General features: G+C 33.5%; 1 protein-coding gene across 2 annotated transcripts; it reads left to right on the forward strand.

Annotated features, from left to right (window-relative positions):
• Positions 1-494: 494 nt before the first annotated feature.
• Positions 495-4,550, forward strand: LOC107873422 (L-ascorbate peroxidase 1, cytosolic). 2 transcript variants are annotated; one of them, XM_016720269.2, is made up of 10 exons: positions 495-844; positions 1,545-1,673; positions 2,084-2,258; positions 2,370-2,435; positions 3,378-3,426; positions 3,608-3,693; positions 3,776-3,855; positions 3,981-4,083; positions 4,172-4,230; positions 4,338-4,550. In XM_016720269.2, the coding sequence occupies exons 2-10, from the start codon at positions 1,555-1,557 to the stop codon at positions 4,351-4,353; spliced, it is 753 nt and encodes a 250-aa protein (XP_016575755.1). In that variant the 5' UTR covers positions 495-844; positions 1,545-1,554; the 3' UTR covers positions 4,354-4,550.
• Positions 4,551-17,716: the final 13,166 nt, after the last annotated feature.

The following is a 17,716-nucleotide window of genomic DNA, read 5'->3' on the forward strand; positions in this document are numbered from 1 at the left end:
AGAAGTGACGAATAAAATAAAAATATGTAAATCATTGAATGAAATAAAAAATTATGATGTAAATATAAATTATAAAATTTTAAAATCAAACTTTAATCAAATTTATAAGTTATGCTAATTAATTAATAAGTGACAAAGTTATCATAAAAAAATATATTCTACGTTTTTCCTTTTTTTTTTTAAAGGAGAAACTTTCTACTACTTCTTTAACTACTTATGCTTCTTTTACCAACACTATTATCAAACACCATTCTTTTTTTTGAAAAGTGGCTTTTTTTAAAAAAGTGCTTCTTTTCGAATGGACAATTCCAAAGCAAGCTATTAGTCGTCGTATCAAACTAGCCCTAAGGACATTTTAGCCATTTAACAAATAATTAAAAGTCGACTTGATGTGATGTGGAGTCCACGATCCACAAAATTCCACCAATAACAAGAATTCATTTTCCTGACTTTCCTCCAATTTTCAATTCATTCAAACCTATCCATTCAACGATTCCATTAAAGATACAAAAATAGTAAATTCATATCTCAATCTTAACCACGCAATCATCCTTATGCTACGGTCTACGTTCGCCTTCTAGAACCTTCTCTTCCTTTGAAAGTATATCCCCCATTTTGGCTTTATACATTTTCATTTTCATTTTCATTTGGCTTGTGGTCTGCTCGTGCCGCTTAGGGTTTAAAGTTTCGCTTTTCATATCTGCTGCTTCAGGTTCCTCTTTCATCTATCGACTTTTTATTGTTCTAGTTTATGTAGCACGATTCGGATTTCAAAATTCAAATCATTGAAGTTTGATTGTGAATTTGGGCATTCAATCCGAAAGATGCCAACATAAATTGGCATGTAGGGAATGTTTCTTTCATTTACTTTTTACGGTTGATTAAAGTTTTCAAGTTCTTTTATATGGCTGTGATGTTGGGAAATGTGTATGAATAGATGCTTTTTAACTACATCTTTATTTCTGAAATTTCTTTTTGCGTGGATTGTCATCTCCTGACAGAGGATGATCCGTGATTTTAAAGACCATATCTGATCTTCATATGAATTTATATATTACTGAAATTTGAAAGATGGACACATAAATTGGAACGAAGGAAGTATTTATTTCATTCGATTTTGTTTCTGAAATGCCTTTATGCATGGATTGTGTGTTCCTAACAGAGAATGATCCGTGATTTTAAAGACCATATCTGATCTTGATATGAATTTATATATTACTATCATTTTTTTTTAAAAATGTGTCTATATGTTTTATCGACGAATGTGAATGGATCTTTTAACTGCGATTTTAGTTTGACAGGAGATTTTAGATCTTTTAACTGCGTTTCTTTTCTGTTTTATTTTTCAACTGTATCTGATCTTGATTTTAATTTATATATTACTAACCATTTAATATACATGGATCTGCTTACACATAAATTTTATGTTCTTTTTCTGCAAATACCTGACTCTTCTTGACCTAGATATAGTATATGATTGGTTAATATCTTGATATGTATTGGATTGTGAAAGTTGGATCTTTTTGTGCTTAAATGTTATGTAGAACAATTGCTATGGGTAAGTCCTATCCCACTGTGAGCGCTGAGTACCTCAAGGCTGTTGACAAATGTAAAAGGAAACTCAGAGCTCTAATTGCCGAGAAGAATTGTGCTCCTATTATGCTCCGTCTCGCGTATGTTCTCTTCAATTATTTTCTTTGCTTCCGCATATTTCTTGCCCTCTTTCTTTTTGCAAATTTTAGACTAGCAAATTTCTTTCAAGTTGCTCATTTTACTCAAGAGAAATAATTTCTCCTTTTACCACGGCTTTTAATGCGTTAATTTGGCATTTTTTATATTAAAGATAGGCGCTATGTGTTTGAAAGTGATTGAATGATTAGTTCGACAGTGAATACAATACATTAGATCAAATGGTATAATGAATTGAATTTTCGAGAATTGTGTACAAAAGGATGTTATTACACATTTATGAATATTTGAAATAGGAAGTGTCATGTGAATTGGATCGTAGCAGTTACTTTTTTACGAGAAAAGAAAATGGAAAGTTGTTCCATGATCTTAAAGATGTTTTCTGTTGTCTCAGGTGGCACTCTGCTGGTACCTATGATGTGTGCTCCAAAACTGGAGGTCCTTTTGGTACCATGAGGTTCAGAGCTGAGCAAGCACATGGTGCAAACAATGGTATTGACATTGCTATCAGACTCTTGGAGCCCATTAGGGAGCAGTTTCCCACACTCTCCTATGCTGATTTCCATCAAGTATGTACTTTTGTATTGATCGTTATGTTGGGTAGTTTAGTACTTCTTTTATGTTTTTTTATTTTCTTAAACAAATTGTAGAACTGACTTGTTATTTACTTGTTGGTGCAGTTAGCTGGTGTTGTTGCTGTTGAAGTTACTGGAGGACCTGATGTTCCCTTTCACCCTGGCAGAGAGGTTAGTCAGAGTGTGAAGCTTTTTAGCAATTCTAATTAAATTGTAATGTCTAATGAGTAGTGCTTACTTCCAAATTTGAGGCCCGATTTATAAGGATATACTGACATGTGATACTGGGAACTTCTATCCAAATTTTATGCTTTAGGCAAAAGTCTCTTCCACTACCATTTGTGAAATACAACCCTATTGGTATTGGTTAACTAAGACTTTTGACAAAAGTCTCTGCAGCTTTAGCAATTCTAATCGACTTGTAATGACTAATAAGTAGTGCTTACTTCCAAATTTGAGGCCTGATTTATAAGGATATACTGACATGTGATACTGGGAACTTCTTTTCAAATTTTATGCTTTTGGCAAAAGTCTCTTCCACTACTATTTGTGTAATGCAGCCCTATTGGTATTGCTTAACTAAGATGTTATGATGGGCATATGCTTCACACTACTGAAAAGGTTTATGTGTAACGAACTCCTGCATGTGAATTCTAATTTGATGATTCAGACTCGTATATTCCTTTTCCTACTTTATGTATAGAAACTTTATATTATTTATATTCCCAGTGTGTGCCATGTTCATCCCTCTTGACCCAGGGATGATAAGTCATATTCCAACTAGTTTCTAGTTATTTGTTTTCTTTTCGAAATTGGTAATTGTGAACTAGATTCTAGTTTTTGCAGTTGGTTGTTTGAGAAGTCATTCAGTTTGACATGTTTAAGTGATGCTGGCTGCTTGTGGTTTCCTTATGTGGATAATTTCCCTAATTTTTAGTTATAAAAGTGTCTCTCCGTTTATTGCGTAATTTAATTTGTACGGCTACTGTGCTCTGTTTGCAACCTGTCCTTCATTAAAATATTCATGCTGATGTATAAGTGAATTTAATCATGTCACCCTTGGAAGTTACACGTTTGGTGAAACCTAAATCTATGTTAACATTGCTTTGCCAGGACAAGCCAGAACCACCTGTTGAAGGTCGCTTGCCTGATGCCACCAAGGGTAAGTTCTTTGCTATTTGTCTTATGATAGATTGATAACTTTATAGGGCAAATTCTGATTGCAAAACATTGCATGGAGGAACATAATATTTCTTGTAATTTGCCTTCTTCTCCCAACTTTTCGATCTTCCCATTCATTCCCAATTTGCCTGCCTTGATAATCATATGTAAACCTAATGCAGGCTCTAACCACTTAAGGGACGTGTTTGTGAAACAAATGGGTCTTTCTGACAAGGATATTGTTGCACTCTCTGGTGCCCATACCTTGGTTTGTTGCCCGCTTTTACTGTTTAATCCTATTTATTGAGAGGTTCAATTCCTACATACTCATTTTCTTTATGATACTCCAGGGAAGGTGCCACAAGGAGCGTTCTGGTTTTGAGGGAGCTTGGACCACCAATCCCCTCATATTTGACAACTCATACTTTAAGTAAGATCACTAAACAGACATGTCTTTTTTAAGTTCTCCATTTGTGGAATATTTGTTCAAAAAAGGTACTCCATATTTGGAGGACTGTTATCAGTCCATTTTGTTTATAAGACATTTATTGTCAGGGAACTTCTGAGTGGGGAAAAAGAAGGGCTTTTACAGTTGCCATCAGACAAGGCTCTCCTCTCCGACCCTGCTTTCCGCCCCCTTGTTGAGAAATATGCTGCGGTTCGTAGTATAAACTGTTAACACTGTTCTTCTAACTTATAAATGCTGGCTGTGTTGACTGATGGGAGCAACTCTTTGCTTATGTCAGGATGAAGATGCCTTCTTTGCTGACTATGCTGAGGCTCACTTGAAGCTCTCTGAATTGGGGTAGGCATATAATTAATTGAAATCTTATCTGTATATCTTATTGAAGACGCATATACAATTCTGTTTAGATATTGTGTCTTACCTATCAATTTGTTTTTCAATGGCAGATTCGCTGAAGCTTAAGATGGTGATTGGAAGCGTTGGGACTGGCGGCCTATATATGTTTTTATGTTTCACTTCTGAAAACCTCACTGGAGTTGTTGGATGTTGACTTCTTTTGCTGCTCTTTATGTCATGATTTAAATTTGGCAGCTTTATTAGACTATGATAGTCACTCTTCCAACTTATTAATAATAAGTTTCTGTTTCATTTGTAGTTTATTTGCTTTTGTTAGTTTTCCATTTGGTACCTTGCAATGATTTTGCTAAACTTGGTACTTTTAAGGGGTTGTTTGATTGGAAAACAAGTTATCTCGGGATTAGCTATCTCGGGATTAGTTATCACACTCTCAAGGAGAGGGATAAGAAAAATATTATAATTTCGGAATGAGTTATTTTATGCATTTTTGTCTCAACCAAACATGAGATAAGCTCTTTTAAATTAATCTCGGGATTAGTTATACTTATTCCTCCTATCAAAGGATCTCTAAGGGTTCATTTGTTTCCACTTAATGGAGGTCTGAATCTGAATGGTTCAGGCTTCAGATCATTAAGTGCATTTATTTTTTATTAAGATTTTAACTCTTAGTAGATCTGAATGGGTCTTAATCATTCGGACAGAGAATCAAGTCTTAATAGGTTTGAAGTGGTATTCTGATGTTGAATAATATTCACTGTCACTGTATTTATAATCATCAATCACCACCTTTGTTACCGCCATCATTGTCAACCACAACCCACCCCCATCACCACCAACAACAAATATTGCTACCAACCACTATTGACAATCGTTATCACACCTATTACCTTTATTATTCTAATTATATTTAACGCCACCATCGCCGTCAAAATCACTACCATCATCAACCACTACATCCTTACTATTTACCAACTCATTTATCACAACTAGCATCACCGCTAACTACCACTATCAAACAAACATAAATATATCACTGACAAACATAAATATATATTTTTTTTCAATCAAATAATAATTTTGTTGTATTAAATTACATATTTTTCTGATATATAATTAGTTTTTTTTTATTTGAATTGTATTTTTTAATTTTATTATATATACAAATAATTTTTTTTTGTACATTCAGATATTGAAAAACAAACAGTCTTAATCATTCAGTTTTCAGATCTAAAGACAACATCTTAATTATTCAGATGTGCATTCAGATTCAGACGTCTGAATCTTAAAAAAAATAAATGCAGCCTAAGTAACCAACGAACGTTGGAGCTCTAGACTTCTCCAACTTATCCCCTAATGAGCCTGTGAGATCAGCCCTGGATCAGAATTAATAATGGAGCTTGCCTAGAATTTAGACAATGACAAGGATAGGACATCCTTACTGCAACTTGCTTAGAATGTAGATATTGGCAAGGATAGAACGTTCCTGGTCAGTTCATTTGTCTAACCAAGTATTTTTCTTGCTTGTCATAATTTACCCTCCTTTACGTAGAACAAAGTCGGGAACCTAAATGGTGTGTGAATAGAGTATTGATCGAAATGAAGTGCAAAATTGTAATTGACAAAAATTAGGTACAGTTTTCTAATTTGTGCGCTATTTAAGTCATTTTAACGGATTACCTTTAGAGACCGTTATGGTCACTAAACTTGTATGGTGCGTTAAATTAATGTGCTATGTGAAGTAAATTTTGGGCCCCATCTTTTTTCCTCCTTCCCCTTTGGTCCTCCCACCATTTTTTTTGAAAGGAGCGATTAGAGAAAATAACCTATGTTTTAGTAAAATGAGTGTTTTTAATCTTATTTTTAAAATTACAATTCATACCTTCTTTTCTTGTTCTCTTTTCTTTTTAATTCTTTTTTTCTATTTTTAGCCTTTACTTCTCTTTATTTTTTCTTTTTTCATTTTTTCCTTTTTTGTTTCTTTTTCTTTCTTCTATCTCTAATCTCTACTTATCTTTTTCCCTTCTTTTTTCTTTTTTCTTTTTTTCCTTTTTAGTTTTCTTCTTTTTTCTTTTTTTTCTTTCTTATTTTTTTTCCTTTTTTAGTTGTATTATATATTTTATATTTTTTTTGTTCTGCTAATTGCATATGCCTCAAATTTCAAGTTTTATTTACTGTCTTTGACTTTTGTTTGATGAAGTGTGAGGTTCGGTGAGATTCTGATAATCAAGATAAAAATAGACTCCACTCCGGCGAGATTCTACTCAACTGCTCCATCGTTCGTCTTTGGTCAGATCCAAACTACCGGCGACTCTCTTGTTCACTTGGGGGTCAACGCCACCTCAATCCGCCGCAATCGGCCACTTCGATGGAACAAAATTAGCAAAATTTTCAAAACCACCACCAACCGGAGACCCAGATTCTAATTCCTCTTCCATCTTCTCCGGTGGAATATTAATAGTATTAAACTCACACAGTGATTATTGTAGATGGTCTTTCTTCACTCCAGAGGATGTTTTCTTTGTTCCCACACAGACATCTCTATCGGTGACTTTTACTCTGCCGACGACTCCTTCTCTCGCCGCTGCAGTTTCGGTGCCCAATTTTTGGCAATATCACTCTGGAGATATCTTTTTTCTTTCTTTCTAACCTCTTGTAGGTACTATAAGTTTGGATCTGGAACACTTCTCAAGCGTTGACAATACGATTTTGGTGATCAATTTTTGCTGCAAATTGTCGAAATTCGACGACCAAGCAAATCGATCCATCTTCGATCAGGTGCACTAGCTCCATTTCTTCTAATCGTGTGTATAACTTTCTTGATTCTAGTGGCTGTTACTGGCTGTCTTATTTACTACTCCTATTTCGATCCCTTTTTCTTTGTGTCTTAGCTGAATATCTTGTTTATGGATGACAATTTACTTGTTTATTTCTATATTTTTGATAGTAGTATTTTACTTGTTAATTCTACTTGCGTTTTAATCATTTTGTTGTTCTTAGTAGTTCTGTAGTGTGGGCTTGATAGTAGTTTTTTTGATTTGCATTGTTGTCTAGGCTTTGTGCTCTTAGTGTTATTGGTAGGTACAGTCTTTGATAGCTGTGGTTGATGGTGTTGGCTTATGGTCATGTCTTCGGGCAAAACTTGGTTAGAAATAAAACTAAAGAAACTTAGAATATAAAATGTGAGCCTATGGGTGAGTTGTACGGATTGATGATGTGGTAGTCTTTGGTTGGTTGAAATTTGAAAAAAAATTATTTCTTTCAATTTGGATGTGATCAATCTTCAATTTAGAAGAGTGGGAATCAACTATAGGGGAAAAAACACCAAGACCTGCAGCCTTTTTCAAATTCAAAAAATTTGACTTTCCTTTGCCTCTTTTTGTTAAGACAACTTTTTGAAAGCCTTTTGGCTTATTTTCTCTTTTGTATGTCTTAGAATATGGGGTGGTGGACTAGGAAGGGGGCAGGGGCAAGGGGCAGGAAGGGTAAAGGGGCTAAGGGTGATTATAAGTTGAGAGTCGGGTCGTGGAGCATAGGATCTTTATCAGAGAAGTCATTAGAGCTCGTGAAAATTCTTAAAAAAAGGTGAATTAATATAACTTGTCTCCAAGAAACCAAATGGGTAGGTACTAAGGAGAGGGTAGTAGATGGTTATAACTTGTGGTACTCAGAAAGCGTGAGGAGCAAGAATGATGTATGTATTCTAGTAGATGATGAGCTTAGGAAGCAAGTAGTAGAGGTTAAGAGGGTCAACGATAGGATAGTGTCAATTAAGCTAGTTATTGGAGGGTATTCTTGGAATATTTTAGTGTGTATGCACCGCATGTAGGCTTAGATGATGAAGAGGAAGAAGAGATTTTGAGAGAATTTGGACGAGATGGTGAGGGGTGTCCCCTGTAATGAAAAACTTTTCATATGAGGGGATTTCAATGGACACATAAGGTTTTCTTTGAAGGATTATGATGCTGTGCATAGAGGCTATGGGTTCAATATAAGGAATGTTAAAGGAGTAATAATTTTGAATTTTGCTCGGGTGTTTGGATTGGTGGTAGTTAATACAAACTTCCCCAAGAAGGAGGTTCACTTGGTTACCTTCCATAATTCGGTGCCAAGACTCAGATTGACTTCATGATCCTTAGAAAAAGAGATATGGGTATTTTTAAGGACTATATGGTTTACCGAATGAGAGTCTTTTGATCCAGCATATGCTTTTGGTGATGGACTTGGAGATCATAAAGGAGCGAATGAGAAGTGATATGGGGGATTAGTCGAGGACTATGTTATGATGATTAAGGATATTTATGATGGAGTGAAGACTTGGGTTAGGACTGGGAGAGGGGACTCAGAGCACTTTCCCATCTTGATGGGGTTACATAAAGGATCGACGCTTAACTCGTTTCTTTTTGCCTTCGTGATGGATGTTTTGGTGCGACACATTCAAGTCGAGGTGATGATGTAGTCTTAATTGATGAGACACATAGTGAAGTTATTTCTAAATTGGAGGTTCGGAGGCAAACCCTTGAGTCTAAATATTTTAGGTTAAGTAGGACTAAGATTGAATATTTGAAGTATAAGTTCAGTGAGGTATCTCATGAGTCCTATGTGGCCGTTAAGCTTGACACTCATTCTATCAGTAAGAGAGATAGTTTTAAGTATCTGGAGTCTATGATTAAAGAGAATGGAGAGTTTGGCAATGATGTTACTCATCAGATTGAGGTTGGGTGGATGAAATGGAGGATCGCCTCCGGAATCTTATGCGAAAAAAAGGCACCTCTCAAATATAAAGGTAAGTTCTATAGAGTGATGGTTAGACCGGTTTTATTGCATGAGGCAGAGTGTTGACATGTTAAGAAGGCCCACATCCAGAAGATGAAGGTGACAGAGATGAGAATGCTTTGATGGATGTGTGGGTGCACTAGAAAAGATATGATTAGAAATAGGGTTATTCGAGATAAGGTGGAAGTTGCTTCGGTGGAAGCCAAAATGAGGGAAGCAAGGTAGAGATGGTTCAGTCATGTGATAAGGAGGAACACGGATGCCCCGATGTAAAGGTGTGAGAGGTTGGCTAGAGATGGTTTCAAGAGAGGTAGAGGTAGACCAAAGAAATATTGGAGGAAGATAATTAAACATGACATGGAGCAGCTCCAGCTTTCCAAGGACATGACCCTGGATAGAAAGTTGTGAATGAGGTGGATTAGGGTAGAAGATTAGTCTGAGTTTAGGATATTGTATCTTTTGGTGTGTTACTTAGAGTATCTTGTTTATGGTATTATGAATTTATTAATTTCTATTGTATCTTGTTCTTTTACTATTCCTTATCTAGATTGTTTTATTTTGAGCCCGGGGTGTATAAGAGACAACCTCTCTATCTTACATTTGAGGTAGTGGTATGGACTGCGTACACTTACGCTCCTTAGACCCTACTTGGTGAGAATATACTATATATGTTGTTTTTGTATCTTTTTGTACTTTTGAAAAATATAGCTACATTGAGTACAAGCCATAAATGATGACGGAAACATCATTAACGCACATTGTATTTGCATTCACCATTATTTTTTTAATTTTTTTTCTATTTATGTTTTTTGCCGTTCATTTTTCTCTCTTCTATCTCTAACTTCCATTTTTTTTTTTGATCTTTTTTCTTTTCATTTTTTTCTTTCTCGATTTTTTTTTCTATTTCTTGTTTTTTCCCTTTTTTTTCTTTTCGACTTCATTTTTTTCATTTTTTCTCATTTTTTTTCATTTTTTTTCATTGTTTTTCATTTCTTTCTTTTCACTTTTCTTCTCTCTTCTCTATCTTTAGCTTTTATTTCTCATTCTTCTTCTTTTTTCTTTTATAGTTTTTTTTTGTATTTTTTGTCTTTCTCATTTTTTTCTATTATATGTTTTTTTTTTTATATTTTTGAAAAATATGACTACGTCGAGTACATGCCATGAATGATAACAAAAATATCGCATTGCTTATTACATTTATATTCACACCATCATTATATTTTTATATTCGTTGATGTAACTGTATTTATATTTGTATTTTATAGTTCACACTTATATTTGTATTTTATAGTCTGCACTTTTATTTGTGTTTTATAGTTTACACCATCATTTATAGTTTATACAATTTAACCTTGTATTTTAAAGAACTGTGTTGTATTTTTATTTTATAGTTGATTGCATATTGTTACTGTTACGATCATTTTGAAAAGTCAAAAACTTCCATAACTTCGAGACCAAAGAGTTTATTTGATTTTATTTGAAAAAATAATTTAGAGTCACCACTTTATTTTTAGGAAATTAAGAAAAATTATTTAAACAAAGGTAATTTTAAAAACCCTTTTATTAAAAATCAGAGTCTAGATAAAAGTTCAATTTAAATTTGAAAGACGGTGTCACGCACTTTTAAAAATTTACAAAGTGTTGTTTCCGACGAATTAAACTTATTTGGCTAATTTGAAAAATTCTTAAAGTTATGAAAATCTTATAGGTGCAGCTTGTTTTGAAAATTTATTTAACACATGAATTTACTTATTTTGAATTGTGAAAACAATGTCAAAATTTAGAAAAAAATCTAACTCAACTTATTTATCCAAGCCAAGCTTTGAGTTAAATAGTTAATCCGGTTATAAACGTGGATTTAAACTACTTAATAACTATGAAGAGATATGAATTTTTTTCCAAGTTATTCCACTAACTTAAATTGCCTAAATAAAATAAATTTGATAAGTGTTATGCGAATAAACTACTAAAATAATTTTCATAGTTGAAGAGGTATTTAACAAAGATTCGAGTAACTCCATTGAGATTCAATTAAGTTTAAAAGAAAGTAATAAATATTTAAACAATGAAATAACTATAAAGAATAAAGAAATGGAAAGAAATCAAAATTGAGCCCAAGTTGCTCTTTCTCGTGTAACTGATGCTATGTGCCACTATTATGAACTTTTAAGTCCATTTCTTGTTCTATTGCTATTGGAATTTTTAGGCTGTCAGCCTTATATCTGCTTTCATTTTTCATGGGCTTAGCTGAGGTTGACTCGAAGATGAACAAATAGAAAGAAAGGGGGAGTTCAATTAGACTCATTGAGTATCACGTGGACAGAAACAAGTGAAAGAAATTAGCATTCAACTAATACTACTTACATACTTCAAAGAATCAATTATCATTAATAAATTTCTTGATAGCATGTTCACTATGGACATAATCAAGCAATTGAACCTTTAAACTAAAGCTGAACACATGTATCATAGGAGAGAAAGAAATTAGTATTTTATTAATGAAATAATTTTCCAAGTGAACATTTTTAGTGTTAAATGAACACAATGACACAAAACACATTATAATGGCCATGTAAAATTCTTGAATGCTCCAAACCATCAAGCCATTGAGAAGAAAACTTAAAAGGTAAGATGTAATTTTCAAAAGTAATGATCAACCATAAGAGAAGACTGTTGTTGACGTAAAACAAGTGGAAACATGGCGTATCATATTTCAACACCCAGTAAAGAAAAGAACTAACAAAAACCAAGCTTAGTGAAGAAAATCTCAACTCTAGAATTCATCGAAAGTAACTAAATAGTTCAAATAACACATAAAACAGATTGTCTTTTCATGAACAGGGAAGAGCAAAATATAAAGAAAATTAACGTATCCTTATTCTTAAACTACCTCAAAAATTTGAGAATGTAAAATTGGACATGAGTAATATTATAAAAGAAAGAAAGGAAGATCATGTAAGCATAAAACGGATTATATAAACTTAAACAATCTTATACATAAACAATCCTATCCATAATCCTTTGTATTATTCAGGAACGTTGAACTTAATGATTTTCACATACACATAATAACAGTAATTCAATAAAGAATTACTTACCTGAATTCTCCATGGTTTTAGCGAAAGCAAAAGCGTAATAGCAGAAACACTGAATTGTTTCTCTCTCTTTACCTTACTTTCAGAATAATTGTGATGGAGCTTATTCTTCTTTTAGCAGAGAAAGAACCCCTTTTATAATGGGAATAGTCAGTTATGTTTTCACGTTCCATCAACGTGATTGGTGGATACAATCATTATCTTACTAGGAGTTAGAAATTGTGGATACAATCCTACTAGGAGTCAGTAATTATCCTACTAGGTAAATTTTCATATAGATTAAGGATTTAACTTATTCAATTATTATTAAACCAATAAATAAATTAATTATGTGAGCCATAGAAATTTGCAGATCAATCTACTTAAAATAATTTATTGTTTAAGCAAAAGAACATGCGAACAAATGGTGGTTCCTCCCCTTTTAATTTATACCGAAATGGAAAGAAAGTTAATCCTAATGGCAGGAAAGGAGTTGAGGCTAAATGAAGCATAATCTTTTAGAAGGGCACGACTAAGAATTTGAAGCACTTGAAAGTTGATTGTAGTCTATCAACTGGAACATATGCTAACCATTCAAACTATATTCACTTTCCCAAATATCTCATTGATCGTTGTTATTGATATGAAACTAAAAAAAATATAAAGTCTCTTTAAGACGAGTAAACATTAAAGAATTGCCAAATAGCTGATCATATAAACATAAGATGATAAACATAAATTGTATTATAGGGAAGATTATAACAATAGATTTCAACTCTTTAAACAAAAATACAATAAATAAAACATTAAATAGCATGAGACACTACCTTTTTTTTTTGGTCCAGGAACTTGAGACAATAAACTTTCCTTGGATCGCCTTCCACTACACCAAGAGACAAACTTGATTTCTCGCTGAAAATCCGTGCTGCCAAGGGTCTTAGAAGATTTTTGGCACTAACAAAAATCTTCCTTTTGCAAAATCCCTTACTTATTTTAGGATTCTTGCTGGACAATAACCATTAACCACATAAATAAAATTGTTAAAGTAAAGAAGTTTTGATGATTGACGTGTGTGAATAAAATATGTTATTCCTGCTGGTCTTCACATATGAAGAACACTGAAGTGGATGCAAGGCTGATGATTACATAATGCGTAAAGTCAGGAGTGGATAAGAAAGAAAATTCAGATATGCTTTCAACATTTATCAAGTCCAAAAAAGAGGTTGAAAGGAAGATAAACATAACACTTAAAAATTGAGCAAATAAAGGAGTCCTACCCAATCAAGGAGATATAATGCAACAAGGAGTGTAACTAATTGATAGAGTCCTATTAAAGATAGAAGATCACATTTTAGAGTTGGCTTAAATAGAAGAAATATTTTTCAAAGAAGTTCACTCAATCACTAATAAGAAAAGCATCAATCAGCAAATTCGTTCACTAGTTTGAAGAAAAACCTATCCCTTTATTTAGTAAGTCATAAACTTTGTGGAATAGGTTGGTTCTTTGAGTTGTAATGATATGTAATTCTAGTCTTAGTGAAATATAAACTGAGTTAGGAGTTGTGTCTTCAAGTTAGGGAACTCGAAGACTTGTGAACACTTATCTTGGAAAGATTTGTGTTTTTGTAGAAATAGGAGTTAGAGTTTAATTACTAGTTTACAAGAGTCTTGTAATTTGTTGATTGTTGAGGCTCAAGAGTTTTAGTAAAGTTGGGGTTAAATCCTGAAGAGGTACAGATCATGGTTTTTTACACCTTTCTTGAGTTGGGTATTTTCCATGTAAAAATACTGTTTTCCTATTTACTTTACTTAAGTGAACCACGTTAGCTAACTTGTTCCACTGATAGGCAACAATTAAAGTAAAACATTAAAATCAGTAGGGTACACACTCTGACAAGTGTTATCAAAGTGAGGTTGTCTTAAATAATGTTAGCACCTAAGAAAAGATCATTATGATAAATTTCGCACCTCTTACTGGTCACAGTGAAGGTCAGTCAACTACTAGACCTCCACTATTTGATGGTTCTCACTTTATTTGGTGGAAAGTTAGGATGGAAATATTCATTCAAGTGGAAGACTATGAATTATGGGATAGGATCACTGATGGTCCTACTATTCCAATAAAGCTGGTTGATGGTAAACAGGTCAAGAAAGTAAGAAGTAAGTTTACTCCTGATGACTTAATAGCATTAAAGAAAAATGCTAAGGACAAGAATATCTTGGTCTGTGGATTAGGTCCAGCTGAATACAGTAAAGTATCAAACTGTATCACTTCTTAGCAAATTTAGGATGCTTTAGTCAATGCTCATGAGGGTACCTCTCAAGTCAGGAAGTTTAGAATTTCCCTTCTCTTTACTGAATACGAAACTTTTAAGATGAAGGAGAATGAATTACTTTATGAAATGATGATCAGGCTTACTGCTCTAACAAATAAATTAACCTCCTTGGGAATAGACATTCCTATGAAAGAACAAGTTAAAAAGGTGTTAAGAGTATTACCTATGTCTAAATGGGATGTTAAAGTCACTGCCATTAGGAAAGTAAATGATCTCGCTCAAATGACATTAAATGAACTGGTAGGTAATCTGAAGACCCATGAAATGAAAATTGATTGGATCAAGAAAGAAGAGATAGCTCCTAAGAGAACCTTGGCATTGAAGGCATCATACAGTGATGAAGAAGTTGAACTTGATAAAGAACAAATTGCCTTTATAACTAAGAACTTTAGCAAGTTCTTTAAAAAGAAGAAAGGAATAGGTAGCAAGAAATATTCCAATTACAGTCCAAATAGATGCTACAAGTATGGTAAGAATGATCATCAAATTAGAGACTGACCTATATGGTAAATAGAGTGGAAGAAGGAAAGAGATGAAAAAGAATTAAAAGAAAAGGCTAAGAAGATGGAGGAGTATACTATGGTAGCCACTTGGGGATTCAATTTAGATAAGTCAGAAGATGAAGAAATTGATGAGACTGCACTCATGGCCATTGGAGATTCAGACTTGGAAGAAAAGGATGGAAGTTCTGAGGTAAGCATTCTCGAACATAAAGAAAAACTACACTTATTTTCTAAAACTAAACTTATGTCCTTTATAAGTGCTCTAATTGATGATTTCAAAAAATTGACTCCTGATAGGGATGAGTTATTCAGCAACCTTGCAAGCCTCAAGTTTGACTTCATTGATTTAGAAGCTTGGAAGAATACTGTTGAAAAAGAAAACAACACTCTTAAGGAACAGGTTGTACAACTTAATTCTTTAAATGTCATACTCAAAACTAAAGTACTAAAACTGGCACTCATTGAAAAAGGAAAAAAAGGGCAAAAGTAAGGAACAAGAAAAGTTTGAGCTTAAGTTAATCAAGTATAAATAAGAGTGCTGTGATGCAAAAGAAAAAAATAAATAATTTGAGTCAAGAAATTATCAAACTAAAGCTTGATCTTGAGAGAGAAAATAGGTGGATAAATTCTTCAAGAATTGTTCACAAACTAAGTAAGAAAAGTCACAATGAAAAAGTTGGGCTAGGTTTTTACAAAAGCCTTGACATTACTCAAGATTTGTGCTACATATGTGGCAATTTAGGTCATCCAACTACTGAATGTCGTGTTACTACTAAAAGATAGTCTAGGAGTATAAATTTGGCAAATAAACCAGCTCAAACCAATATAAGGAAAACAAAAAATATGAAAAGAAATAGGTTGTGCAACCTGCTACTTGCATGGACTAGAAGAAATCTGATTCATCCTTTTACTCATAAAAAAGGGCCCAAGCTTGTCTGGGTTCCTAAATCTAACCCCTAATTTACTTTTGCAGGTGAGTGAATGAAAGAAAAAAGCATTGGTTCCAGGATAGTGCATACTTAAAACACATGATTGGTGATAAAGAAAAATTCCTTTCACTCTCCAAAATAAGTAGGAGTGGAGTTTCATTTGGTGATGGAAAAAGGGAATCGTTATAGGAGTTAGAAAGATTGGTACATCTGAGTCAAGGGCATTGGAGGATTTTTACCTTGTGGAAGGACTGAAGCACACTCTACTCAGCATATCACAACTGTGTGATAAAGGTAACAAAGTTATTTTTACTTTTGAAGGAGTCAAACTCAAAAGTATAGACACCAAATAGGTTGTACTCACTACAAGAGGACATAGGAATGTGTACAAAGCTAATATAATGACAATGACAGGAACAAAGATGTCCTGTTTAAGTGCTTTAGAAAATAATCCCCTCCTTTGGCATATGAGACTTGGACATGCAAGTCTGAAATAATTAAACAAACTCTCTTCCAAGGATATGGTACTGGGCTTGCCCAAAACCAAATTCAAGGTAGAAAAATTTATAGTGCTGGTGTAAGGGGGAAGAAGGTAAAATCTTCTTTCAAGTCAAGAACCATGTAAGTACAAGTAAGTGCCTTGACTTGATCCATATGAATCTGTGTAGGCCAATGAGACTGCAAAACAGATGTGGAAAATGGTATGTTTTTGTGATTGTTGATGATTATTTCATATTTACCTAGACATTGTTTCTAGCTTCCAAAGTAGATTCTTTTGATGTCTTTGCTATTTTCGTTAAGAAAATTGAAAAGAATTAGACACTTTCCTAATTTCCATAAGATCTGACCATGGTACAGAATTTGAAAATGTCAAGGTTTTAGAATTTTGTTCTGCAAATGGTATTGATCACAATTTCTCTATTCTCAGAGCACCTCAACAGAATGGAGTAGTAGAAAGGAAAAATAGGACTTTGGAAGATATGGCTAGAACAATGATGCTGCGGGAATTCTTGCTAAAAACCTTTGGGCTTAGGCAATTAGTACTGCTGCATATATCATAAATAGATGCATGATCAAACCTATTCTAGATAAGACTTCCTATGAATTACTAAAAGTAAAAAAACCAAATATTTATCATTTTAGAACTTTTGGTTGCAAATATTTCATTCATAATAATGAAAAAGATCAATTGGGAAAATTTGATGATAAGAGTGATGAGGGAATCTTCTTAGGATACTTACATCATAGTAAGGCATATAATGTTGTAAACAAGAGAACAAGTTGTGTTGAAGAAAGTGTGCATGTAGTTTTTGATGAATGTTATACCAAGACTAACTTATAGAAAGGGAGTGATTCAGAGGAATAGGTTACTCAACATGATCTATCCACTGGAGTTACAAAACATGGAGGTACCACGATAGGGGGAACTAATTTTGGAGGTACATTGATAGGGGGAACTGAAACACCAACTACCCTAGCTCAGAACTACTACAGTTATTCTAGTAGCTTACTAGAATTGGTCTCAAAAGGATACAAGTATCAAGGATCACATATTATTGAAAATGTAGTCACTAATCTTACATCTGGGATCACCACAAGATCTGGGTTGAGAAAAATATGTTTTTTCAAAGAATTCTTATCAGAAATTAAGCCAAAGAAAGTGATTGAAGCACTTCTTGATGCTGATTGGATCATAGCCATGCAAGAAGAGTTAAATAAGTTTGAAAAAAGAAAAGTATGGAACTTAGTTCCTCTTCCAAAAAAAAGAATAGTGATTGGAACTAAGTGGGTTTATAGAAACAAGGTTTATGAGTATGGAACAGTTATAAGGAACAAGGCAAGATTGGTGGTCC

Source organism: Capsicum annuum, chromosome 6 (assembly GCF_002878395.1).
Source record: "Capsicum annuum cultivar UCD-10X-F1 chromosome 6, UCD10Xv1.1, whole genome shotgun sequence".
Lineage (NCBI taxonomy): Eukaryota > Viridiplantae > Streptophyta > Magnoliopsida > Solanales > Solanaceae > Capsicum > Capsicum annuum.